Below are 20,794 nucleotides of genomic sequence, written 5' to 3'. Positions count from 1 at the left end.
GTCTTAAAACAGTTTAGATTTAAGATATCCAGAGTTGGCAAACTTCTTAAAATCCGTAGTTACACTTTCAAGATTGACTAGGACCAATCCCCTGAGGTATAAGACTCTCAAGATTTGTCAAACTGAGATACAAATATCAAATTTACATGTGCCACAAATGGCGGGGGCCTAGAGTGCTGGTCATAGGGGATAGAGCAAAGGTGGTCTGGGTGACTCCAGCTGTGCATTTCCAGATTGTCAAACTTCTTATAATTGAACCTTAAGTTGTTGCTTCTTGACATTACACATTTTTTTTAATTCAATAGTGCTCTCCAAATTGTTTTCCTCTTAATTTTTTATTACTTTTCTTTTTAAACCATAATTCCAGTTTAGGATATTTTTGTCTTGTCATTTGATATAGTTCCTTGGGTTTTTTGGTTCTGTGGAAATATACATTCAGAAAATTCCAGGGTACACTCTTCTGATCTTAAATATTGTTATTGCATATGTGCACAATATTTCTATAAGCTTCTACTACATGTAGCATATGCTCTGTAATTATGCAAGCTATTGTCTTAAGGTAAAGTATGGCTATTTAACATTGTCTAGATAATGCTTTTTTTGTAATAAAAAAACCCCTTAGTTATTCCAATCTAAGATAGTTAACCCCAGACCTTTCAGTCATTTACAAAAACAATTGGAAGGCGCGGTAGCTTAGGTAACTTTTGTATTGTTGTGGTCCTTTAGACCAGGGATTCTCAGACTTCATTGCACCAGGACCCCCTTCTGACAACAAAAATTACTACATGACCCCAGGAGCGGGGACCAAAGCTTGAGGCCACCTGAGTCCGCTGCCATGGGCATGGGGGGCCAAAGCTCAAGAGCTTCAGCTTTAGCTCTGGGCGGTGGGGCTCTGGCTTGGCCCCGGCAAGTCTAACACCAGCCCTGGCGACCCCATTAAAACAGGGTCACGACCTACGGCTTGAAAACCGCTGCTTTAGACAAATACATGCGCTAACTTTCAGTGACCAATTAAAAATAGTAGTAGAAACTTAGTACTATTAAGGATCCGATTTTAAAATGACAAACTTCAGGAAATAAAAAGAATAATGCTGCCTTTTTCTGAGCATTATGAGTAACACATGAAATGCTGACAGCTTGTATTAACCAGGTTGCATAGGGCATTCAGCAAAGAAATATCTTAGCTAACTTTTTTGTAATTCCTTTATTTCTGCCTCTTGAAATCCTTTGGCAATTACTAATTCATTAAAGACACTTTAGATCGTTCTGCATCATGAATTGCACAGGATCTCTGGTATCAATTAAGTTAATGAACTGTTTATTTTAGTGTCTTGATTAAACTGGGAAGTTAGAGCTCTTGGAAAGAACTTAAGTTAATGAACACTTCGTGCTAAATGACCCTTTCTCTCCTCACCCCCCTCCCCCCAGAAAAAAAAAAGGCCTGTTTAGTGGTGCAATTCAGTGGATGTTTTAGGGTTTAAGTCAACTTTAATTTTTAGCTTCCCAGATCCCCTTTTAAGATTGGAATGTCAATTAGATATTTATTATTTAAAGAGGTAGGATGATTTCCAAAATGCAACCTCCCCCCTTTAGAAATGACACATTTTGTTCTAAAATATCTTCCTTGCATTGTAAAAACATCCAAAAAAAAAAAAAAAGTCACAGCAGTGTTAACATTCCATATCAGGAGTTGGGCAACTCAGACAATAACAATCCAGGATGATGTTTATAGATGAATGCACTCCCATTGCATAGTCCATCAACTCTGTTGTCAGCTCCTTTCCTGTGAACCAGAAGGGAACTGAAACTGACTAAAATCCTGCTTTCCCAAATGTCTGAGTTCTTACCAACTTCAGACCCCTGCTGGCTCTGAATCATGGAGCCAGCAGTGATAAGTGATAAATGGTGTAGCATGTATCTGTGATCCTGGTACATAGTGAGTTTTGTTTGTGTTGCTTATTAAAGCCCTGGTCCAGGAGAAGTTATTGCAGCTCCTGGTTTGAAGTAATAGTCTGCCTTTCTTATAAGAGAAATTAGTCTCTAAAAATGTAGAATTTGGGGGGGGGTGTGATTTTTTTTATTAGGTTTTTTTGGGTCTGTCAACACTGATGGGCTTCTAATACTTTGTGTATAATAGATATAGAACAGGGGTAGGCAACCTATGGCATGCGTGCCAAAGGTGGCACACAAGCTGATTTTCAAGCACTCACGCTGCTTGGGTTCTGGCCACAAGTCGGGGGGGGGCTCTGCATTTTAATTTAATTTTAAATGAAGCTTCTTACTACTTTACATACAACAATAGTTTAGTTATATTATAGACTTATAGAAAGAGACCTTCTAAAAACGTTACAATTATTACTGGCATGCAAAACCTTAAATTAGAGTGCATAAATGAAGACTCGGCACACCACTTCTGAAAGGTTGCTGACCCCTGATATAGAACATATGTATGTCTAAGCTTCAGAAAAATAAAAAGTTCTGAAAATCCTAAAGCAAAAATGGACCCAAAAATGAGTCCTGGGTAAAAACTATGGTAAGCATGCTCTTATGATTTGTATCTCCTTTGCTTTTTGTTTAATCAAAACAGAGCATGAATGAGAGAGGAAGCATGCACAAGTCTTGCAGTAGCATGCACAAGACCTTATATGGTATGTCTACACTGCAACGTAAGCTCCTGCTTGAGCTCGGGCTCGGGCTCAAGCCTAAGTCCATTTTTCATCTGCACTACAATTGTGCTAACCCGGGGCTCAGACCCAGGGTTCCAGGACCCTGCAGGGCTGGAGGGTCCAAGTACAAGTCAAGCTGAGATCCAGGGTCCCAGCCCTATTGCTTTGCAGTGTAGATGCAGCCTTTACTCAGATCCTGGGAGTCTGCCAGAAGTATCCCACAATTCCATGGGACAATTTCCTTAAATCCTCTCTTAGTCCCAACAATCTGCAATCCACTGTGTTGAAAATGGAAGCCACACCCCTTGGTGAATGGCAGCAGCTTAGATAATTGTTAACCCATTCTCTTCTGATCACCAAACTGAAAGCACAGTATTAGAGAACCTCCTAGGTTTGCAATGAAAACCAAGCCAATCAAGCTTTTTTCAAAGTGAGCTGCTTCATGGTCATGGGAGCACAGCCAAATTTTGGTGAATTTCTGATGTAAAGCAAGTAAAACTGGACTTCAGCAAAAGCACCAAAAATTAATACACTTACTAGTAGATAGCTAAAAAGCTGGTAGATCTGCAGATTGTCTGGACAGGTGATCAGTGCAGGGAGCGCATTAAGAGGCTGAAGAGCGAGTAGCAGAAGACCAGGAACAAGAACCACACCTCGGGCAATTGTTCAACAACATGCCCACTTTATGATGACTTTGACAAGGTTCTGGGCACTGTGCCCAACACAGAGCCAACCGTATTTCATGAAGATCTTGTCAGGATGGTGCCCTCTTGGTCACTGAATCCAGCATGGAGACTGATGGGAGCCAGCATTAGGCTCCCAGTAAGGAGCATGAAGTGACTCTTTTAATGAAATCATTCTGAGAGCAGGCTGCGGATCAGGATCAACAGCAAATTCTTGGTCCCTACTTAGAAGAACTGTTTGATTCCCCCCACCCTCAAGGAACAGCCCGTTGCCGAATCTATAGAAAACCTGGTGGAGAGAGAAGCCACCCCAGAGCCCGGTAAGTGTATGACTGAAACGTACAGTTTATTATTACAGTATCGGGAAGGATTTCTGCTGTAAGAAGCAATGCAAAAATTATAAGCCCCGGCTAGCAGTGTGCAGCTACCAATGGCAGATTGTATCACAGTGCCTTGGTGTCTCCACTCCCACCACTACGTGGAGTTCAAAAGGACAACTTGGAATTTCAAACATTCATAAACAGCTGTTGTTTTAACTGTTAAGTCACAGATGTTTGCTAGGGTCATTCATGTTTTCCTTTCAGTAATAAATTTGCCACTCTGTAATCACTCCTCCGGGGTCCATGGAGCAGCCTTTAAACAGTGAACTGAGTGTGTAGTATTTGGGAAACAGTATTCTATTTCCAAATTTAGTCCATTTCAGCTAGAGGTAATCCATGCAGTCTGTGGGTCAGAAAATCATTTCTCCAAAGTATGAGTGGGCTGCCAGTTTTTCCCCAGAACTATGCCGGGTGCAGGGTGGAGGAAAGCTGCAGATTTCAGAATGTTTGCGTGCAGCAATAACACAGTAAGCCATATGTGAGCTAACACAGCATCATCTTAATTCCCTCATGGCCTATGACCCAATCTTGGCTGCTGATAGCTGCAAACTTTTCCTGAAGCAGGACTCCAGATAGTCAATCACATTGCAGGGAAGGGTGTATTTTCTAGCAGACCCCCCACCCCCTCCGCCCCGTAAAACTGACTAGTCCACTCCAACAACAGATCTTCTGTTTGGTCACTATACGTTTGAATACTTCAGCTGCATACGCTGCAGGTTTCCCTCCAGCCGCTTGGAGTAACATCTCCCCCTGCCAATAGGGTATCACAAGAACAGTTGTCTTTCACAATAGGAAAGGCCTGAAATGACAGAAAAAGCCTTTTGCAGCAAGGACACTATATACACCAGCCCTCCACCCCCATGGAAATTAAGAAAATTTTATGAAACACAAAAAAGGGTTATAATTTTAAACTTACGGTTGTTTCTGTGATTGCTATTAACAAGGCTGTATCCAGAGACAGTCTGAGGACTGAAGCATACCCTTCACATTATGTGTTGGTTCACTTTAGAAATGTTACGTTTTGTCCTTGAGATTCCACAAAAATTAATTCTGTGCTCTAGCTTAGACAATTACCTTCTATTTCATGTCCTACTTCAGGACTCTCAACCTATATACCGCCTGCTCTTCAGGAACTCAACGCACCTTCACATTCCAAAAGGAAGTGTTTCCATGATCAAGTTGATGATCTTGAGAGGACAGACCAGCAAGTCCAGTACAAGGAGAAGAAGTGACAAAAGACTGGAACAATGATATGGTGACAGGCAGGAAGACAGGCTGAGGTTTGCTGTCCAGGTGGAGGACAGGTTTCAACTAGGGAGCAGGCACTAGCAAAGCTGTGCCTGGTATAGGAATGGAGGCTAAGGGAGGAGGACAGAGCTCAACAGAGAGAACTGTTTCAGCAACTCCTGTCCATAATGGCTGCAAGAGTACCATCTCCAGCTGCCTCTCCAACTCCATGGCATGATGTTCCTGCAACATTCCCTCAGTCCAGCAGTAACTTAGATAATTTTGTTGGGTGGCCTATGCATTCAGGACTCGTGAGTGGCTGGGCAGGGCAACTAAACCCTGTGCAGCCTTCCTTCGTCAATTCCCCCTCTGGAGGAAACCTCCACCCCTGCTGCCTTCAACCCGTCTGGTGGAAATCTCTCCCCCCACACCACCACCATCAACCTAAGTGAGGGGAAAATGTGTAAAGAAGGGACAGGAGAACGTTGGGCCAGGGAACATGTAGTGATAGGGGGATTATGTCGTGTATTAACTATTTCCTGCCCTTTTGGGTGTGTGGCTTTGTAATGGCAGCTGGCCTGCTCAATGCTGTGTGAGTGTTTTACTATTTTAGAACATGTTTACAAATAAAGCATGTTATATTTTCACTTATTGATATTGTATTGCATCATAGAATTATGGCTTGAGATAGTAAAGCTAAAAAATGTTCAGGAGCAATTAATAGGTTTGCTTACCAATGCTTCTTTTATTTAGGTAAGGTACATCAATTCACATTTCAATAAACTGGCTGTACACCCATTCTGGTCTCCCTCCACAACCAAGTTCATTATTCATCATGTCATTCAGACTTGCATTGCATGTGAATCAAGCCTACACCCCTCCCAAGCGGTGCCCCCCGCCCTCAAAACAATTAATAAGCCACTTTTTCCCCACAAGCACATTCCTAAAGGTACTATTCCTCCTCATCCTTTGGGCCATGCGAGTTCACTTAGTGAGAACACAAAGCATCTGTGACTTCTGCTGCCTGGTGCAACCAGCTCCCACAGTGGTACCTGTACTTTCTGGTTGAGGGTACTGATCCAGTATCCCCTAGCTATCAGAGGTCCAGTCAGGGGGAAGTAGCTCACCTCAGGTTTCGCAAAGGCTGTGAAGAGCACAGCAAGCCACAGTAATTGACATTGTTGATGACACTGGCATCCAAATGAGATTGTAGACACCTCCAATGTGATTTTAATCTGCCAAAAGCACATTCAACAACCATTCTACACATGCGGAGTGTGCAATTAAACCTTTTGCCAGGGTCTCTGAAATGGTTTCAAATGCCAAAGCAAAAGGGAGTATGTGGGGTCCCCCAGAATAGCAATGGTGAAAGCAACATCGTTTCTGTCAATGTCATTTGGTGGGAATAATATCCCAGTGTGGCCATGAATACAGACTCTAAAGTGGCAAGAAACTCTGGCATCACAAACTTTTCCAGTACAGACAACGCTGACATTCGGAAATCTGCCTCTATAGTCCACTAGTGCCTGCATAACTAATGAGTACCCTTTGCAGTTTAGGTACTCATGCTCCTTGAGGAGGGTACACTATGGGCACATGAGTTCCATTAATGGCCCCAGCACAATTAGGAAACCCCATTCTCCCAAAGCCAGCAATTACCTCTGGAATATCTTTAATGCATGCCACCTTGGGGTAAGCCACTCAGTTGCCTCTGCCACTACTTTACTAACAGTCAGCTTTCTAACCCCAAACTGGTTGGCAACGAATTTGTAGCAGTCTGGAGTAGCCAGCTTCCAGATGGTTATAGCAACCCGCTTCTGGATTGGCAAGGATGACCTCAGATGTCTCTCTTCACATTGGAGGGTTGGGGGTGAGCTGTTCACAAAGCTCCGGAAATGTGGCTTTCTTCATGCGAAAGTTCTGGACTCACTGCTGGTCCTTCCAGGTCTGCATGATAACATTGTCCCACCAGGCTGTGCTTATGGCCCTGTGCCAGTAGTAGCAGTCTACGTAGGGGGCATCAGTGGCTATGCCAGTTATACTGATCAGAATCTGCCAGTGCAAGTCTGCGATACCAGAGTATTCTGCTTCCTCCTGCAGCTCCCTCAGGAAATCTGTAAGATACCTTTGGTGGGACAGAAAACACTGTCAAAATGTCCACGAGCACCTCGTGAATATGCTGCCAGTTACCTGACGCAGGAGTGAAAGTGCAAGCAAGAGAAGTTTGTCAAAAGTTGCCTCCTTCATATTGCTGGGTCTGCTAACTGGGAGTGCGCCAACCAAAATGACTACTCTGCAGGTTGTATTGTTGGGCTGCTCAAACTACTGGTCACCCTGCACATTACAGGAAAAGTTTTCCCACAGTGCATTGTGGCCCTAGGGCTAGAATGGACACATTTCAGGAGGGCACTAGGAACTCTGGGATATGGTTACTTTGAGTTGGCTCTGTGCATTGCAGTGTGGATGCTAGATCCTTTAGGTTCAATCATGGATTAGAGAAGTCTTAATGTAGGGTTAAAACACAATGTAGATGCTCAAGCCTAGGGTTCCCTAACACAGGTCAGCCAACTGAAGTCCCACTAACCTTGGGCTTACAGTGCAGTGTAGACATGTCCATAGTGATGTATTAAGATCATACCTTGTGAAACACAAAGATGACAGACTTAAAATGCTTCTGAGAAAGTGTTTTCCCAGGAAGTACTCTGGTTTCTGTTGATACAAGATCTCAATACCTAGGGATCCCTACTTTGACCATTAGCTTTGCCACCTTTAAAGCTCTCTGCCACAACCAAGATCCTAGCTGAGAACTGGACAAGATTCAACCATGTATTTCTTGATCTGATTGTTAAACCAATATAAAAGTGGGATTTAAAGTGATTTTTTCTTTTCTTTCATGTGGCAACTTGAAAAGCAACATAAAAGGTTGATGTTTAAGTTTGTCATCCACTTTGTGGCTTGTAAAGTGATATGGTGTGAACCAAGGTTGTCCTTCCAGAGAAGGATCTTACAGGACAGCAGTTAACTAGGTGGTCTGTAGTTTGGATATCTTCTCCACATTCACATAGTGGTTTGTCCTCCTTCTAGTTGTATAGTAGATAATTGCAACACCTGTGTGAAGTTCTGACATGGTTCACTGTGATCCATATCTTAGATGGCACGGTGAAGCCAAGTTGTTGGACTGTAATATCCATAATCTGTTCTTGATCCTGCTGTCTTCTCACAGCCTCAGCCAGTTGTCTTTTGATGACAGTCCCAAGTTTTAAGAGCTTTGGCTGCTACTCAGACAGGGTTCCTGGACCTAAGACAGCATTCTCAGGTGGGCTGGGGGGGGGGGAGTTTAGAGATCTTCATAAATGGGCAAATCTGGGTTTGTTTATTGCATTGTCATAGTGATGTATTATTGCTGCTCCTCTTTGGAGGGATGATGGTGAGATACTTGCAATGAAGTGAGACTGTTGGTGTTGACTTCAGCACTCCTGTGACCATTCCCAGTGTCCTAGTGAACAATTGCATGTTGACAAGTTTCATATGGACTTTGTCCATACTTGTGCACAGTATTCAGCTACTGAGAAGCCAAGGGCCAAGATGGCTGTCTGCAAGCTGTGAGCATCTGCTCCCCTATTGGTCCTAGCTAATTTGTGGATTTTATTATCCTTAGGCTTTATTTTGACAGTGGTCTTTGTCAGATGTTGTATGTGAGGCTGTGATCCAGAACCACTCCAAGGTATTTCAGGAAATCCTCGTGCCTAAATTTCATGTAGCAGAAAGTGACATTTAGGTGCTTCTTTGCATGGTGGTTGCTCAGATGGAATGCGGAGACAGTTGTTTTTTTGTGAAGGTTTGGTCAGTCTCCATAATCAATAATACTCCTCCAGTGTTTTCAGAGCTTCTGTGATGCATTCTGTTTGGGTAAAAGTGCTCACTTGGATGGTGAATGTGAGACCATCCACTATTCAAAAGTCTGTGTCTGGGTCAATGGCATATTGCTGATACAAATATTAAAGAGTGATAGTGCCAAGATGAATATCTGTGGGAGCCTATTGTTACTAGACAGGGTCTGCTAGTTTGTTCCATTAGTGTACAGAAATCTTACAATTGGTGGCATGACTGTCAGTACATGCAGTGGTGGTCTGCATACACTATTTTGACAATTTCTAAGCGTTTAAATGTTGAACGACAAAAGCTTTCAAAATCGCAACACAACTGCTACCAAGAGATCTAGTCAGCATTATGGGGGAACTACACAGTCAGACAGCCATTTGAGAGCATTACTGCAATGTGCTCTACCTTGGGCTATGGTAGAAGACCACTTGGAACATTCAGCTAGTATAAAATGCAGCACCTCACCATCTTGGTAGTATGTATTAGCATAAAAAATCACACCTGTGCTTCATGAACTGCACTGATTTCCTTTTGTGGTGAATCGTTGGTGTAGATTTTGTGTTGTTCACTGCCATCTTGTTCCAGAAAGTGTTCTAATGGTGAGAAGTGTGTTGCGGAAATGTTTGTATTTAAAAATGCTAGTAGTGAAAACTGACTTTTTTAGATTTTGAGTTTCTGCGCTTGGAACAGGAAAAACAGTATTTTAAATTCTGCAGATAGCACATCAACCTTCATTTTTGCTGCTTCAAAATTTCTTATTTCTTGAGTCAGAAAACATTAGTTTCTGTTTCACCCAGCTTAATTACCTCGGTTGCTATAATTGTGATACTGTATTCTCAAATGGAAAACTGCAAAAGTTTTTTATTAGCAAGATTTCAGCTCAGGATTTGCACAGATATCTTTTGACATTAACCAACAAGCCCATAGAAAACAACAAATGTACAAACATAACTAAGAAGTTTGTATACATTGCAGCTATCTTTTCTGCTATTGCATTTCTAAGAGTGGAGTACCTTTTTAAATTAAGGTTTCCACTCCACCTTTACTTTCCACAGATTATACACAGTGAGGAGGATTTTTCATTATGTGAACACAGATTGTAGTGCGTAGCAAAATGGGTACTTTTCTTCTAACATATATGTATGTTAATGGGAAACTACATGTAGCAAGGTTATTTAATTAAATGACAATTTATTAAAAAAGTGAAGCACCTTTAAAAATCAAATTTAAGTGAATTGCTCTACGTTTTTCTTCTGTTCAGCTTAATCTTGCTCCAGAAGGGCAGTTTCTGTTCTCAGGGGACTGTTTCAGAACATGCTAGGTGTAATAAATGTGTGAAACATTTGCTTGCTTACCTTTATTTGTTGGCCCCACTCATGACAGGGTCAGTATCTACTGACTCCAGCAGCTTCTGTTGCATCTTGTCTCCTTTCTGAAAATCAAATGTAAATACAATAATACCAGCTAAAAATAACAGACTAATTTAATTAATACAGTACACAAATACAGGTGGGTAGGATGAAGGCCAGGCAAGAATACTTGAACTCCTGCAAAATGACAGGATTATTCTGTCTTTTATTGGACATCTGTCAGTATTTCTTATCTTTGAACATCAGTGGCTTTCTGAAGACACAGGCATTTCTTGTTTTTAAAACCGTTCCTTCTGCAGTGGCCTCTTTGATTGCTGAGAGTGATCTGATACTTGGCTTCTCTTTGCTGCTCCTGGTGTTTTAGTGTTTAGTGGTTCTTACATCTGCTAGAACTGGAGCTCTGTCAGTAGTGTTCTAGATCAGAGGTTCTCAACCTTTTCTTTTTGAGGCCCTGCCAACATGCAATAAAAACTCCATGGCCCACCTGTGCCACAATAACTGATTTTCTGCATATAAAAGCCAGGACCAGCATTAGGGGGTAGCAAGTAGAGCAATTGCCTGGGGGCCCCACTTCACAGGGGCTTCCATGAAGCTACATTGGTCAGGCTTCAGCTTCAGTCCTGGGTGGCAGGGCTCAGGGATTGGGCTTCAGCTTTCTGCCCTGGGCCCCAGTGAGTCTAATGCTGGCCCTGCTTGGAGACCCCCTACGAGGCTCCGGACCCCTGGTTGAGAACCACTGCCATGACTTAGCTTTACTACATAGGCCTGTAATGGTCAACTGACTCACCTGGGAGTTGGTTTTGAAAATATGTCTTTCCCAGATGATATTCTTGCATCGATCAGTGTATTCTTCAAATATTTGAATGATTTTATTAAACTGTCTTGTAGTTCCTTCATGCTCCCACAGAAAAGTATTATAGATCTCAGATGCCTCAAGGCCTTCCACTTACAGCAGTTTTAGAGGGGTTCACCCTATCTAGTTTCTCTTTAACACCATTAGCTTCCAAGAAAACTGGGGCAGTCTGTGCTAGGAAGTTATATTGTTTTAACTAATATACTGGTATAGTCTAAAGTGGTATAAAACTCCCCTGTGAAGGCAGTTTTATTGGTATAAAGATGCTTTAAAGTTATAGCTTTTCCCATGTGGGAAGGGGAATAATTTCACTGGTATAAGGCACCTCTCTACTAATATCTACACTAGGGCTTGTAGATCTATGACTGTATTGGTTAAAACTGATATATAACTTACAACCGCTACTTCTGCTTTCTTCAATTCGGTCAGGGTCCCTTACAGACTGAGTGACGTATGCTTCATTTACTCCATTTTTTGACAAGGTTTAATTTACATCTGACCCCATGTAATAAGGCTGTGCTGATAAGAGACTGAAACTTTATTACCTGACATGGATCAGAGTTATGAGAGGTTAAAACCCCTGTTACATGGCCGGGTCAGCACCCACTTACTCCAGTGGTTACTGTTACAATGGGGGAAGATCCTATCAAGGGTTTAATACAGAAAGACTAACCACTCTTAATTCTTGTAGTGCATCCTGCCATGTTACTCAAGTTTACTGATTTGAGGATATGTAGAAATTATGCTAAAGAGTGCCTAAACATTTAAAAATAGTTGTTTAATAAGTCTCAATATATGATGCTTCCTTGAAGTGCTTTCACAATACAGTATGATTAAGGCTGGTTAATTCTTACAGAAAAAATGCGAAAGTCATAATTTCAGTTTAAAGAAAGTCATGGCATAATATTTTAGTAACTGCTTATCCATAGGTGTCAATAATAATTATTCAATGTATATAGTTAGCAAAATACCAAATTAATATAAAGGGCCAAATATGGTTACAAAATAATAGAAAAGTTTTGCTCACTAGCAAGCTGATTGGTGTGAACAAGACTAGCATATGAACAAAAACACTGAAGTTCACTTTTGTCAATGGTTGTGATAAGCATCCAACCTTAACCACGATGCTAAATACTAAATACAGGCAATGCTGCAATCAGTGTGTTTTGCTTCTGTGATATTAAGACTTGTTTTAAGGAGTGTAGAAGTGGAAGAAATACCAGATTAAAAATGCCTCTGAACAATCTATCCCCATCTTCAATGAATTGTTAAAATAGCAACAATAAAACAGAACAGTGAAAAATTTATCGTATTGCCACTTTATTTGGCAAACATTATTTTAAATCCCAAACTAGGTTGAACTACAAAAGTAATGAACAGTGGGGTTAAAATTTCCAATTAAAACATAATAATCCTGCACATTGTTTTTAAAAAACCCTATTGTTGCGTACCTTTGAGTGCCTATGTGGATCTGCAGGTCTTTTTAAACACCGTTATTACTCTCTATGGGTGGGGGATGTTGCATATTTAAAAATCATACTTCTGTCTGAATGTTTTAACAGGGAAATGGGGTTGTAAAACTACAAAAATTAACATAGGAACTTGGGGCATAGGAACTCAGGGCTGGTATAGCACCTGAAACGACTTAACTTATTAAAAAAACCCCAAAAACTAGATTTCAAGTTGACAGTGTTCCTTTGAGCTGCCCTTGGCTCTGCTGCATCACATGGTTTCTTGCATTAGAAACTGTTGTAATCTCTAAAAACACATACTATTGCCTCTGAAACAGTCTCTCAGGCAACTGCAGGCAGTGTTTCATTGACATAACTGTCTGGTGTATGCTCAGGTGGTGATTGTTCTGCCTGCCCCACCCCCAGGGCCCTTCTCACTGTTTACAAACACACACTGCCTAGGTCACTGCCCAGACATTGCTGATGATGTCATCTAGAAAGCACATGTCTCTCTGCAGCTTCAAAGCTTGCAAATTTTTCCTAGCAGGGTGGCGTAAAGTGCAGTTTGAAGGGACAGGGGTTTAGCTTGTACCCTACTGATGAAGCAGACATCTGCATATATTTTATTCGCTGTTCCCATGCTACATGGTTTTGGTTAATCAGAGATTATTGCTCTGCACGTTGCAACCTCCATAAGCAGCTTGGTACCTAGAGCATGCTGGGTAACATGGTTTGTAAACCAACTGCAGACATTTGTGTTGGATAAAATAACTGGCATGGATTTCTCAGTTTGCTGGACTGGAGCTAACCTAGGGTTATAAACTACCGCAGAGAAAATCTGTCTTGTCCTTATTCTCAGCAGTACCATATAATAATTACCTTTTAAATGTTTAGTGATGATAATTAGTATTTACATATCAAAGACAGCTGATTAGTTTTGATCTTTTTTTTAAATAACTAATGACATATATTTTTGGAATTTATTTTAGATTTTTTTCCACCTGTGTTGTAGTTTTCAGCACCAAATAGATTAGTACAGTAGCATGACGCAGATTAGAGGGTCTGGTTTAAAAACCCTTCCCTGCCAAAAAGAACCAAAAACAAATCGAAACTGAGTGTGCAAGCAAACTAGAGGAGGAAGGTGTGTTTATGGATTTTAAATTACTTTAAAAACGGCCTAAAAATTATCACACCTTTTGATGAAGATTTTTGTACTGTTTTTTTAAGATAAAATCTGTATTGTGAAGGCTAAAATTCCTGCCTTCAGAGAAAAGTGCTGTTTTTTGAATGTTGTATACAATTAATTTATTGAAAATAAAAATAACTATTCTGGGATGACATTTTTTGATTTTGCTGGATTTCAAGTAATTGCAACAATTTATAGATGTTTAAGTGTGCACATGGCAATATTTTCTATTTTCCACATCAGACCTCACCCCATTGGATTTTTTTATAGATTTGTTTAGAATTACACCCATAATATTAACTTTAAATTTTTTTTTTAAATCTTGCCTTTCACCAAAATAATCTGCCATTTGCAAAGCAAACCATTAGATTATGGCTTCAGTCCTGCAAAGACGTAAACAATTAAGCATGAGAGTAGTTCCATTAGTCAATGAGATCACTCGCATGCTTAAAATGAAACGTGTCCATAAATCTCAGCAGGACTGGGGCCTGTGTTATTACTCCTTACAATGGCCTTGCAAGATGATAAACAGAGAAAATGTGTGTGTGCTCCTCAGGGAAAAACTCACATAATTTAAGGAAAGAGGGCTCTTGACAACTTCAGGATCATCAAGTTTCTCTTCAGCTCACCCACATTCTGCATGAGGCCAGTGTGAATGTTTTTATATTTTGTAAAATGAGAACTATGTGAAATAGTATAATTTTAAGGATAGAGTGCAACTTCTGAATTTGAAATATTTTGTTGTATTGAATTGGATCCATAATGTTACTTATGTGGGTTTATGTCAACATTTTTTATGAATAAAAACAATCTCAGTGGAATTATATGAGAGACTTCTGTAACACAGGGATTATTGATAGATCATTATGGTTTGGGGAGCTGTTAACATCAGTTGCCAATGTGTACTTTTAGGGACTCTTAATGCACAGATCAATTGGGCTGCTCTATAATCCATTCTGTCATGTCCGTGGAAATATGTATTTCTAGAAAATGATACTTTGTCCATAAATAGGGCATGTGCATACAGTAAGAATGCCTGAGAGAAATCCTCTAACTTTTCTTAAAATTATTTTTCTCTTAGTAATACAGGCTTGGAGTATTATAGATAATACCAACTGTCTATGAAAATATATTGTAAATTATACCAATTGTGTGTTGAGTATAAAACCAGATCCTGAAAAAAAATCTGAATTATTTTAATTTAAAAATGGATAGTGTGTGTCTTCTTGGATGAGACCTTATATACCAAGTATCAGTTAGTTCATTTTAAGGTTGTGTGATAAACACTGAAAATAGGGCTCTTTAACAGAATTGCTGACAGACCTTGAATTACAGTGATGCTAACAGGTGCTGCTATAATATGTCAGAGTGGATTAGACTACATTCAGCTGTTTAGCAAATCAGGCCCAAGCCAGTGAGGTGCTATGCACCCACAACTCCAGTTGCCTTCAGTGGGAGTCACACATGCTCAGTCCCCTCAAAAGATTCGATTCTACATATCTACAGCCCAGATCCTGGCCTAAATAGTCAAGATGGGCATTGGGCAGATGAATCCCCCCCCCCATGGCTCCATTGCGTCCAGCCTCTCTGTCCCGTTTGTGGAATAGAATGCAGAACCACAAATGGGAGTCCTGTTGTCATGGGTCCCTCTTTCCCTACAGAGAAGGGGGATGAATTTTTTCCTCGGTGAGGAGAGCACTGGCAGAAAAATTCCTCTTGTCGCCTCATTAAAATAGCTGTTACCAATACATCAGTACACTTACTCCTGAATGTTGTGTGTACTCTTTTGCAGAGTAGCAAACTGGTTACAGGACATTTCAAAAGTTAATTTATGATTGCATTAAACTGAGTTCAGTTTGTATATTTCATATTTTCCACCATGTGAATACTAACTGCTTTTTAATGTTTTTTCTCAACAGTTTTAATTTGTGAATTCTATTCACTATTAAACAAGCATGAATAGATGAAAAGTGCAGGTATAAGAGCAATGCAAAGTGAACTGGCTGCAGCTGGCCAGTTGGGAATTTACCTGGCTTCTATTCCAACCTTCCTCTTCCCTCAATCCCGGAGTATAGGTGGTGTGGTGAGGAGGAGGTGGAGCTCCTTTATGGCAACTCTCAGCTGGTATTACCTTAAGGACCATAGCCAACTATTGTAAACTAGAGCATCCCCTAGACTGCTCTAATTTACATCCAAGCCAGTGGTGGGGCAGGTTGAGAATCAGGAGTCATATAACTGCCTCCTTGAAGCCCCCGCTCTGTCTGTACTTAGCATATCTTGATGTAGGAGAAAATCTGTCCTTAAATCCCAAAATATGTGCAAGATTAATCAAAAGAGCTTAACCCTTACCTACTGCAATATATTACTGTATGTCTGACTTTTTTTTTATTTGGAACTGGTAGTGCACATATCTCTCTGAACATCACAGAGTAACAAATATGTGAGTGTCTAATGAACTCATTCACTGCTGGTGTAAGCAGGCAACTCCATTGGCTTGAAAAGTGTAGCACCTGCTTACACCAGCAGTGAATTTGATCCTAAGATCACAGAACATTGGCTTGACATTACTTTGCACATAGTATGCAATGGTTGTTTTTTTTTTAAGCATGTTAGTTAATATATATTCTTAGTATCCACTTTTACAGTTAAATACCTGTTAATTTAAACTTAAAAAAAACCTTTAGTTCAAGTCTTCAAATTTTGGACTAGATATCTGCTGTGCCTTTTAATAAGTGAATTGTGTTTTGGTTAGGATATGAAAAAATACATTTCCAAATGTATTTTAAATTCTGTAGAGAAGCATACCTATGTCTCTAAACACCTTGACATTCGGTTTGGAAATAAAATGACTTGTTAGCCACTATTTCATCAGTATCTATTGGAGTCGTCTAACAGCCAAACAAAAATCTCTTGAGGACTTTTAAGATCTTCTGTTGAAGTATTTGTGGGGATTATATCTATGTATAAATATAAATAGGCTTCTTCATCAGTGTGCAACATCATGCTGCTAATTATAGAAACTAAGAAATGTATAGCTCTATCTAACGTCTCAGACTTTAAGTACACAGGTGTTGTTCTTTTGAAGGCAAAGTATTGAGTGCAATTAGCGAGGGCCTTTCTTAATATTTTCATATTGTTATACTTCAGGTCCTTCCTCTAATATATTAAAACCATGAACACTCCTTAGTGAATGTCATGGTTCATCTGATATCTGCATTGTAAATATAGATGGGAAAGAGATGGTGGTAACATATGTAGGAGAAACTTGCATCCTTTTGACATACCTAAAGATATGTACGAGCCCTCAGTACGAATTTTAAAAAAATCGAAGTCCCGGTAACTCCTTTATGAGACAGACTACAGGCAAAACCATGGCCTGAGTGTGAGGATGCATGTGGGAAAGTTAGTCTCTTTCACACCCTACTTAGCTTTCTCTGGAACCAAGAGAGCAAAATCTCTAGTGTGTTGAGGGAGGAGGCTTAGCTGCTGCAGAATGTCTCTGACAGTCATATTGTTAGGCCTGCTCTGATCCATCCTGCCCTTCAGCTGTTGGGAGATATGGGAGGTGCAGCTGGTATCACCTCATATCCTATGGTAAAGACAGGCTTTCAGCTCATGGTGGTGTATGTATTGTACAATACAAGATAGACTGTCTTCAGAAATAGAAAAACCTGATTTAATTTAAGTAGTTCTTGCTGGTAGCCTGACTTGGGGGGCAGAGGGAGCAGCAGTCTTGTGCTTGAATCATTACCTTGGTGCACGGGAGTCTTAGCTCATCCAGTCGTTGCAAGGTCAAGCAAGTCACTGGCCTCTGTGCTTTAGTACTTGTCTGTAAAATTGGAATAATTGGGTCTTGTTTACATCTAAAATTTATACAGATTTAATTTACATTAGTTTAGAAACTTACTGAAAGTAGTGCAAGTGCCTTATGTAGACACTCTTAAATTGGTTTGTGTCCACCAGAAGGTTATACACATGAACTAAATCAGTACCTAAATTAATTTAGCTAACATTGTATACCTTTTGCATGGAGAGAGAACCTTATTTTTTTTTTCCTTGGGACAATAAACTCATTTGTGCTGTTAGAGCACGTGGCCATCCTTACAGCCTAGGAGCTGTAGGCAACACCTTATTTCTCAAAATAGCACCTACAGTAAACATAGCTTAGGTATTTCTATTCTTCTTGTTTTATTTCCTTTTACTGGTGTGTGGTGGTGAAAAAGAACATCCTGTTTCTGAAAGCATCCATGGAAGGGTATAACAAAGGCTCAAAAATTGTTGATAGTATTTCTTCTGGATTGTCTGCTGTTTTGTACTAAAGGACAGGGGAGGGCTGCTTAATGATAGTGTAGTCAGCCCCCTGGGGTTGTGTGGGACTGTACAACTCCCCCTGCTTCCCCAGCATCAGACTGGGGCTCAACCCAGGCTGTTGGCTGGGAGAAATACATCAGCATCCCTTTGGAAGTGTCCCGGTGTGTGTAAAGCATGGCGTCCCTGCAGGTGACAGCAGTCCCCTTTAAGGCACGGGCTAGCGTATCCCCATGCCTCATGGGCATCGAGTGTGAGCTGTCACTCCGGGCTGAAGCACTTGTCCCGTTGCCTTAAGGAGAAAGGTTTGGGGGGAGGAGAGCAGCGGGCACAGTGCCCTCTCCTTGCTGAGGCGAGGGGCTGTTAGCTGGACTGTTTCATTTCGCCCTTGAGGGGCTCGGGACTGGCCTACTCGTGCCTCCCTTGTCCCTGCAGCAGCCTGGGCTAAGGCTGGCCCTTGCCTTCCCTAGAGACAGCGCTTCGCCGTTGCTCTCGGTGTGGCCGGACCTGGCACCGCTCCTCCCACGCGCTCCGCTCCGCATTTTCCCGGCCTCCGGGTGTCTGCCTTGTTCTTGGGGCTAACACGCTAACTTGTTGAGCTACGCTGGCCCCAGCGCCTCTCGCCATTGGCCGGCGCGGCATAGCCCCATGGGCGTGCGGGCCATGCATTGGCCCGCCCTGGCCGTCCATCAGCGGGCGGCGGACTGCGTCAGGTTGGGTTGAGCGGCGGCGTCCCTTTCCCTGCTCTGTCTGGCGGCGGCTGCGGCGCCGGTGCGGGCGGAGGGGCGCAGGGAGGGCGGCCCGTTCGCTCGCTCGCTAAGATGGCGGCGGCGGCGGCGGCGGCCGTGGCCCGGCTGGAGGGCCGCGAGTTCGAGTACCTGATGAAGAAGCGCTCAGTGACCATCGGCCGCAACTCGTCGCAGGGCTCGGTGGACGTGAGCATGGGCCACTCCAGCTTCATCTCCCGGCGCCACCTGGAGATCTTCACCGCTGCCCCCCCGCCGCCACCGGCCGGGGCGGACGGGCCGCCGCTGCCTCAGGGGGACGCCGCAGCCCCCGGTGGCGGGGCGGGAGGAGGCGGCGGCGGCGGCGGAGGGGACTTCTACCTGCGCTGCCTCGGCAAGAACGGGGTCTTCGTGGACGGCGTGTTCCAGAGGCGGGGGGCGCCCCCGCTGCAGCTGCCCCGAGTGTGAGTACGGGGGAGCGGGCCGGCTGCAGCCCGACATCCTCTGGCCCGGCCTGGCCGCCCCGGGGAGCGAGCCATCCCCCAGCCTCCCCGGGGACCCCCTGCTGGAGGGCGGGTGGTGCTGCCTCCGCACGCCGGCTGCCCCGTTTCCATTTTGCTGGCACATGGTGCATGACAGGCGGGGAGTCCTCTCGGTGCCGGGGACACGCATCATGAATCTCATCCGTACGTCCCCCAGAGCACCCATCGACACCCAGCCGGTGCTCGCTGCAGCCATCCCTGTAAACTGGCTTCGCGATGGGTCTTTGCTTCCTTGTCCAGCACGCGGGGTGCCCCGGCTGGTGCCCCTGAGCTGTATCCATTCCACCAACGTTCATCTTCCTTTGGGTTGGCCTGTAAGATACAGGTGGCAAGCATAAAATCACAGGAGCATTGGGGCTGTCTTTTGGCGAGTGATAACCCTTCTCCCTCTGCTTTCTCTCGCACATAACAATGTGCAGTAATAGTACCTTGTGGGTATAAATCAGCCTGCACCACTGCTTGGAGCTATTACTGTTGGTAAACAGAATCGAATACACTCTTGCGTATTGTTTGTTGCAAAGGAGAACTGAGTTATGTGTTTATCCAGGTATCTGGGATTTCAGATCAGCGCTAAGCAAATTTTGTGGTACCATTTGCCCTGTTTTAATAAGTTTTTGTAGTATTTTCTGCATCTTCTGCGTAGTTGAAGACTAGTTTTATATTTATGGTTAGCTAAATTGTTATGTCTAAAATATTCATAAACTCAGAATTTTAACATGTAGTTTTTTAGGTAATTTAACAGTGAAGAGAAAGTTTGCAAACAATATATTCCTTCACTTTTAGCAAATATTAATCTTTTTCTGCAGAATATTTTTCTGGGTAAGTGTGTGAGGCCTGGTATTTTTAAAGGTGCATTGAACTACAAATATACATTCCATCCTTTGAGGAGTTATGTGTGAAAAGTGAGGCATTTCTCACAGTCTATGCATCCAAAATATTTAAAAAACATAGCCTATGTTAACTAAAATATATGAAAAGGTTGTTTTTCATTGTTTCCGGAAGAGTAGTTGTGAAATGTTTTAGGGGTGTGTTTCATAGAAAGCATGCTGTCCCTAACAGAATCTTGTTATCGTGTACGTTTTTAACTTTATTTTGGAGACCGAGAGCGTGGCTTAGCTATTTAACGTTTTTTATGTACACCTCTACCCCGATATAACGTGACTTGATATAACATGAATTAGGATACAAGATAGTAAAGCAGTACTCCCAGGGGGGTGGTCAGGGCTGCGCGCGCCGGCGGATCAATCTAACACAGTAAGATTTTTTTGGTTCCCGAGGACAGCATTATATCAGGGTAGAGTTGTAGTTTAAGCAATACTGTTATAAAAATCATACAATCTTAAACCTGTGCTTTCTAGGAAATGCTGTAATTCTGAAAGGGTTTGTTAAGGGGTTGTGTGTGTAGTGCTGTATAATCAGAAATACAGTTGGATGACTTGTTTGACCTCTAACAACTGTAACTTCTATTTTTACTCCCCCCCCCCCATTGTAATAACCATGTCTGTCGTATGGATAGTCTAT

At 42.2% G+C, this 20,794-nt stretch overlaps 1 protein-coding gene and 1 long non-coding RNA gene across 3 annotated transcripts in view; one reads left to right on the top strand and one right to left on the bottom strand.

Moving 5' to 3' along the window:
- Positions 1-3,575: 3,575 nt before the first annotated feature.
- On the bottom strand, positions 3,576-19,021 carry LOC120382824. Of its 2 annotated transcripts, none has more exons than XR_005588244.1 (4): positions 18,885-19,021; positions 17,450-17,527; positions 10,194-10,270; positions 3,576-4,528 (listed from the first exon to the last, which is right to left on the bottom strand). It is a non-coding gene; the product is annotated as an uncharacterized LOC120382824 (long non-coding RNA). The 2 variants fall into 2 exon arrangements; XR_005588245.1 differs by lacking the exon at positions 3,576-4,528 and adding an exon at positions 5,690-7,081.
- Positions 18,731-20,794, top strand: part of FOXK2 (forkhead box K2) — a 61,693-nt gene continuing 59,629 nt past the window's right edge. Inside the window, exon 1 of the mRNA XM_039500236.1 lies at positions 18,731-19,195. Coding sequence (XP_039356170.1) covers positions 18,828-19,195 — 368 coding nt within the window. The 5' untranslated portion in view covers positions 18,731-18,827. The remainder of the gene's footprint in view (positions 19,196-20,794) is intronic.

This window comes from Mauremys reevesii, linkage group 15 (genome assembly GCF_016161935.1).
Source record: "Mauremys reevesii isolate NIE-2019 linkage group 15, ASM1616193v1, whole genome shotgun sequence".
Classification (NCBI taxonomy): Eukaryota; Metazoa; Chordata; order Testudines; family Geoemydidae; genus Mauremys; species Mauremys reevesii.
Note: the sequence above shows the minus strand (reverse complement) of the source record. Positions and strands in the feature narration are given on the sequence as shown.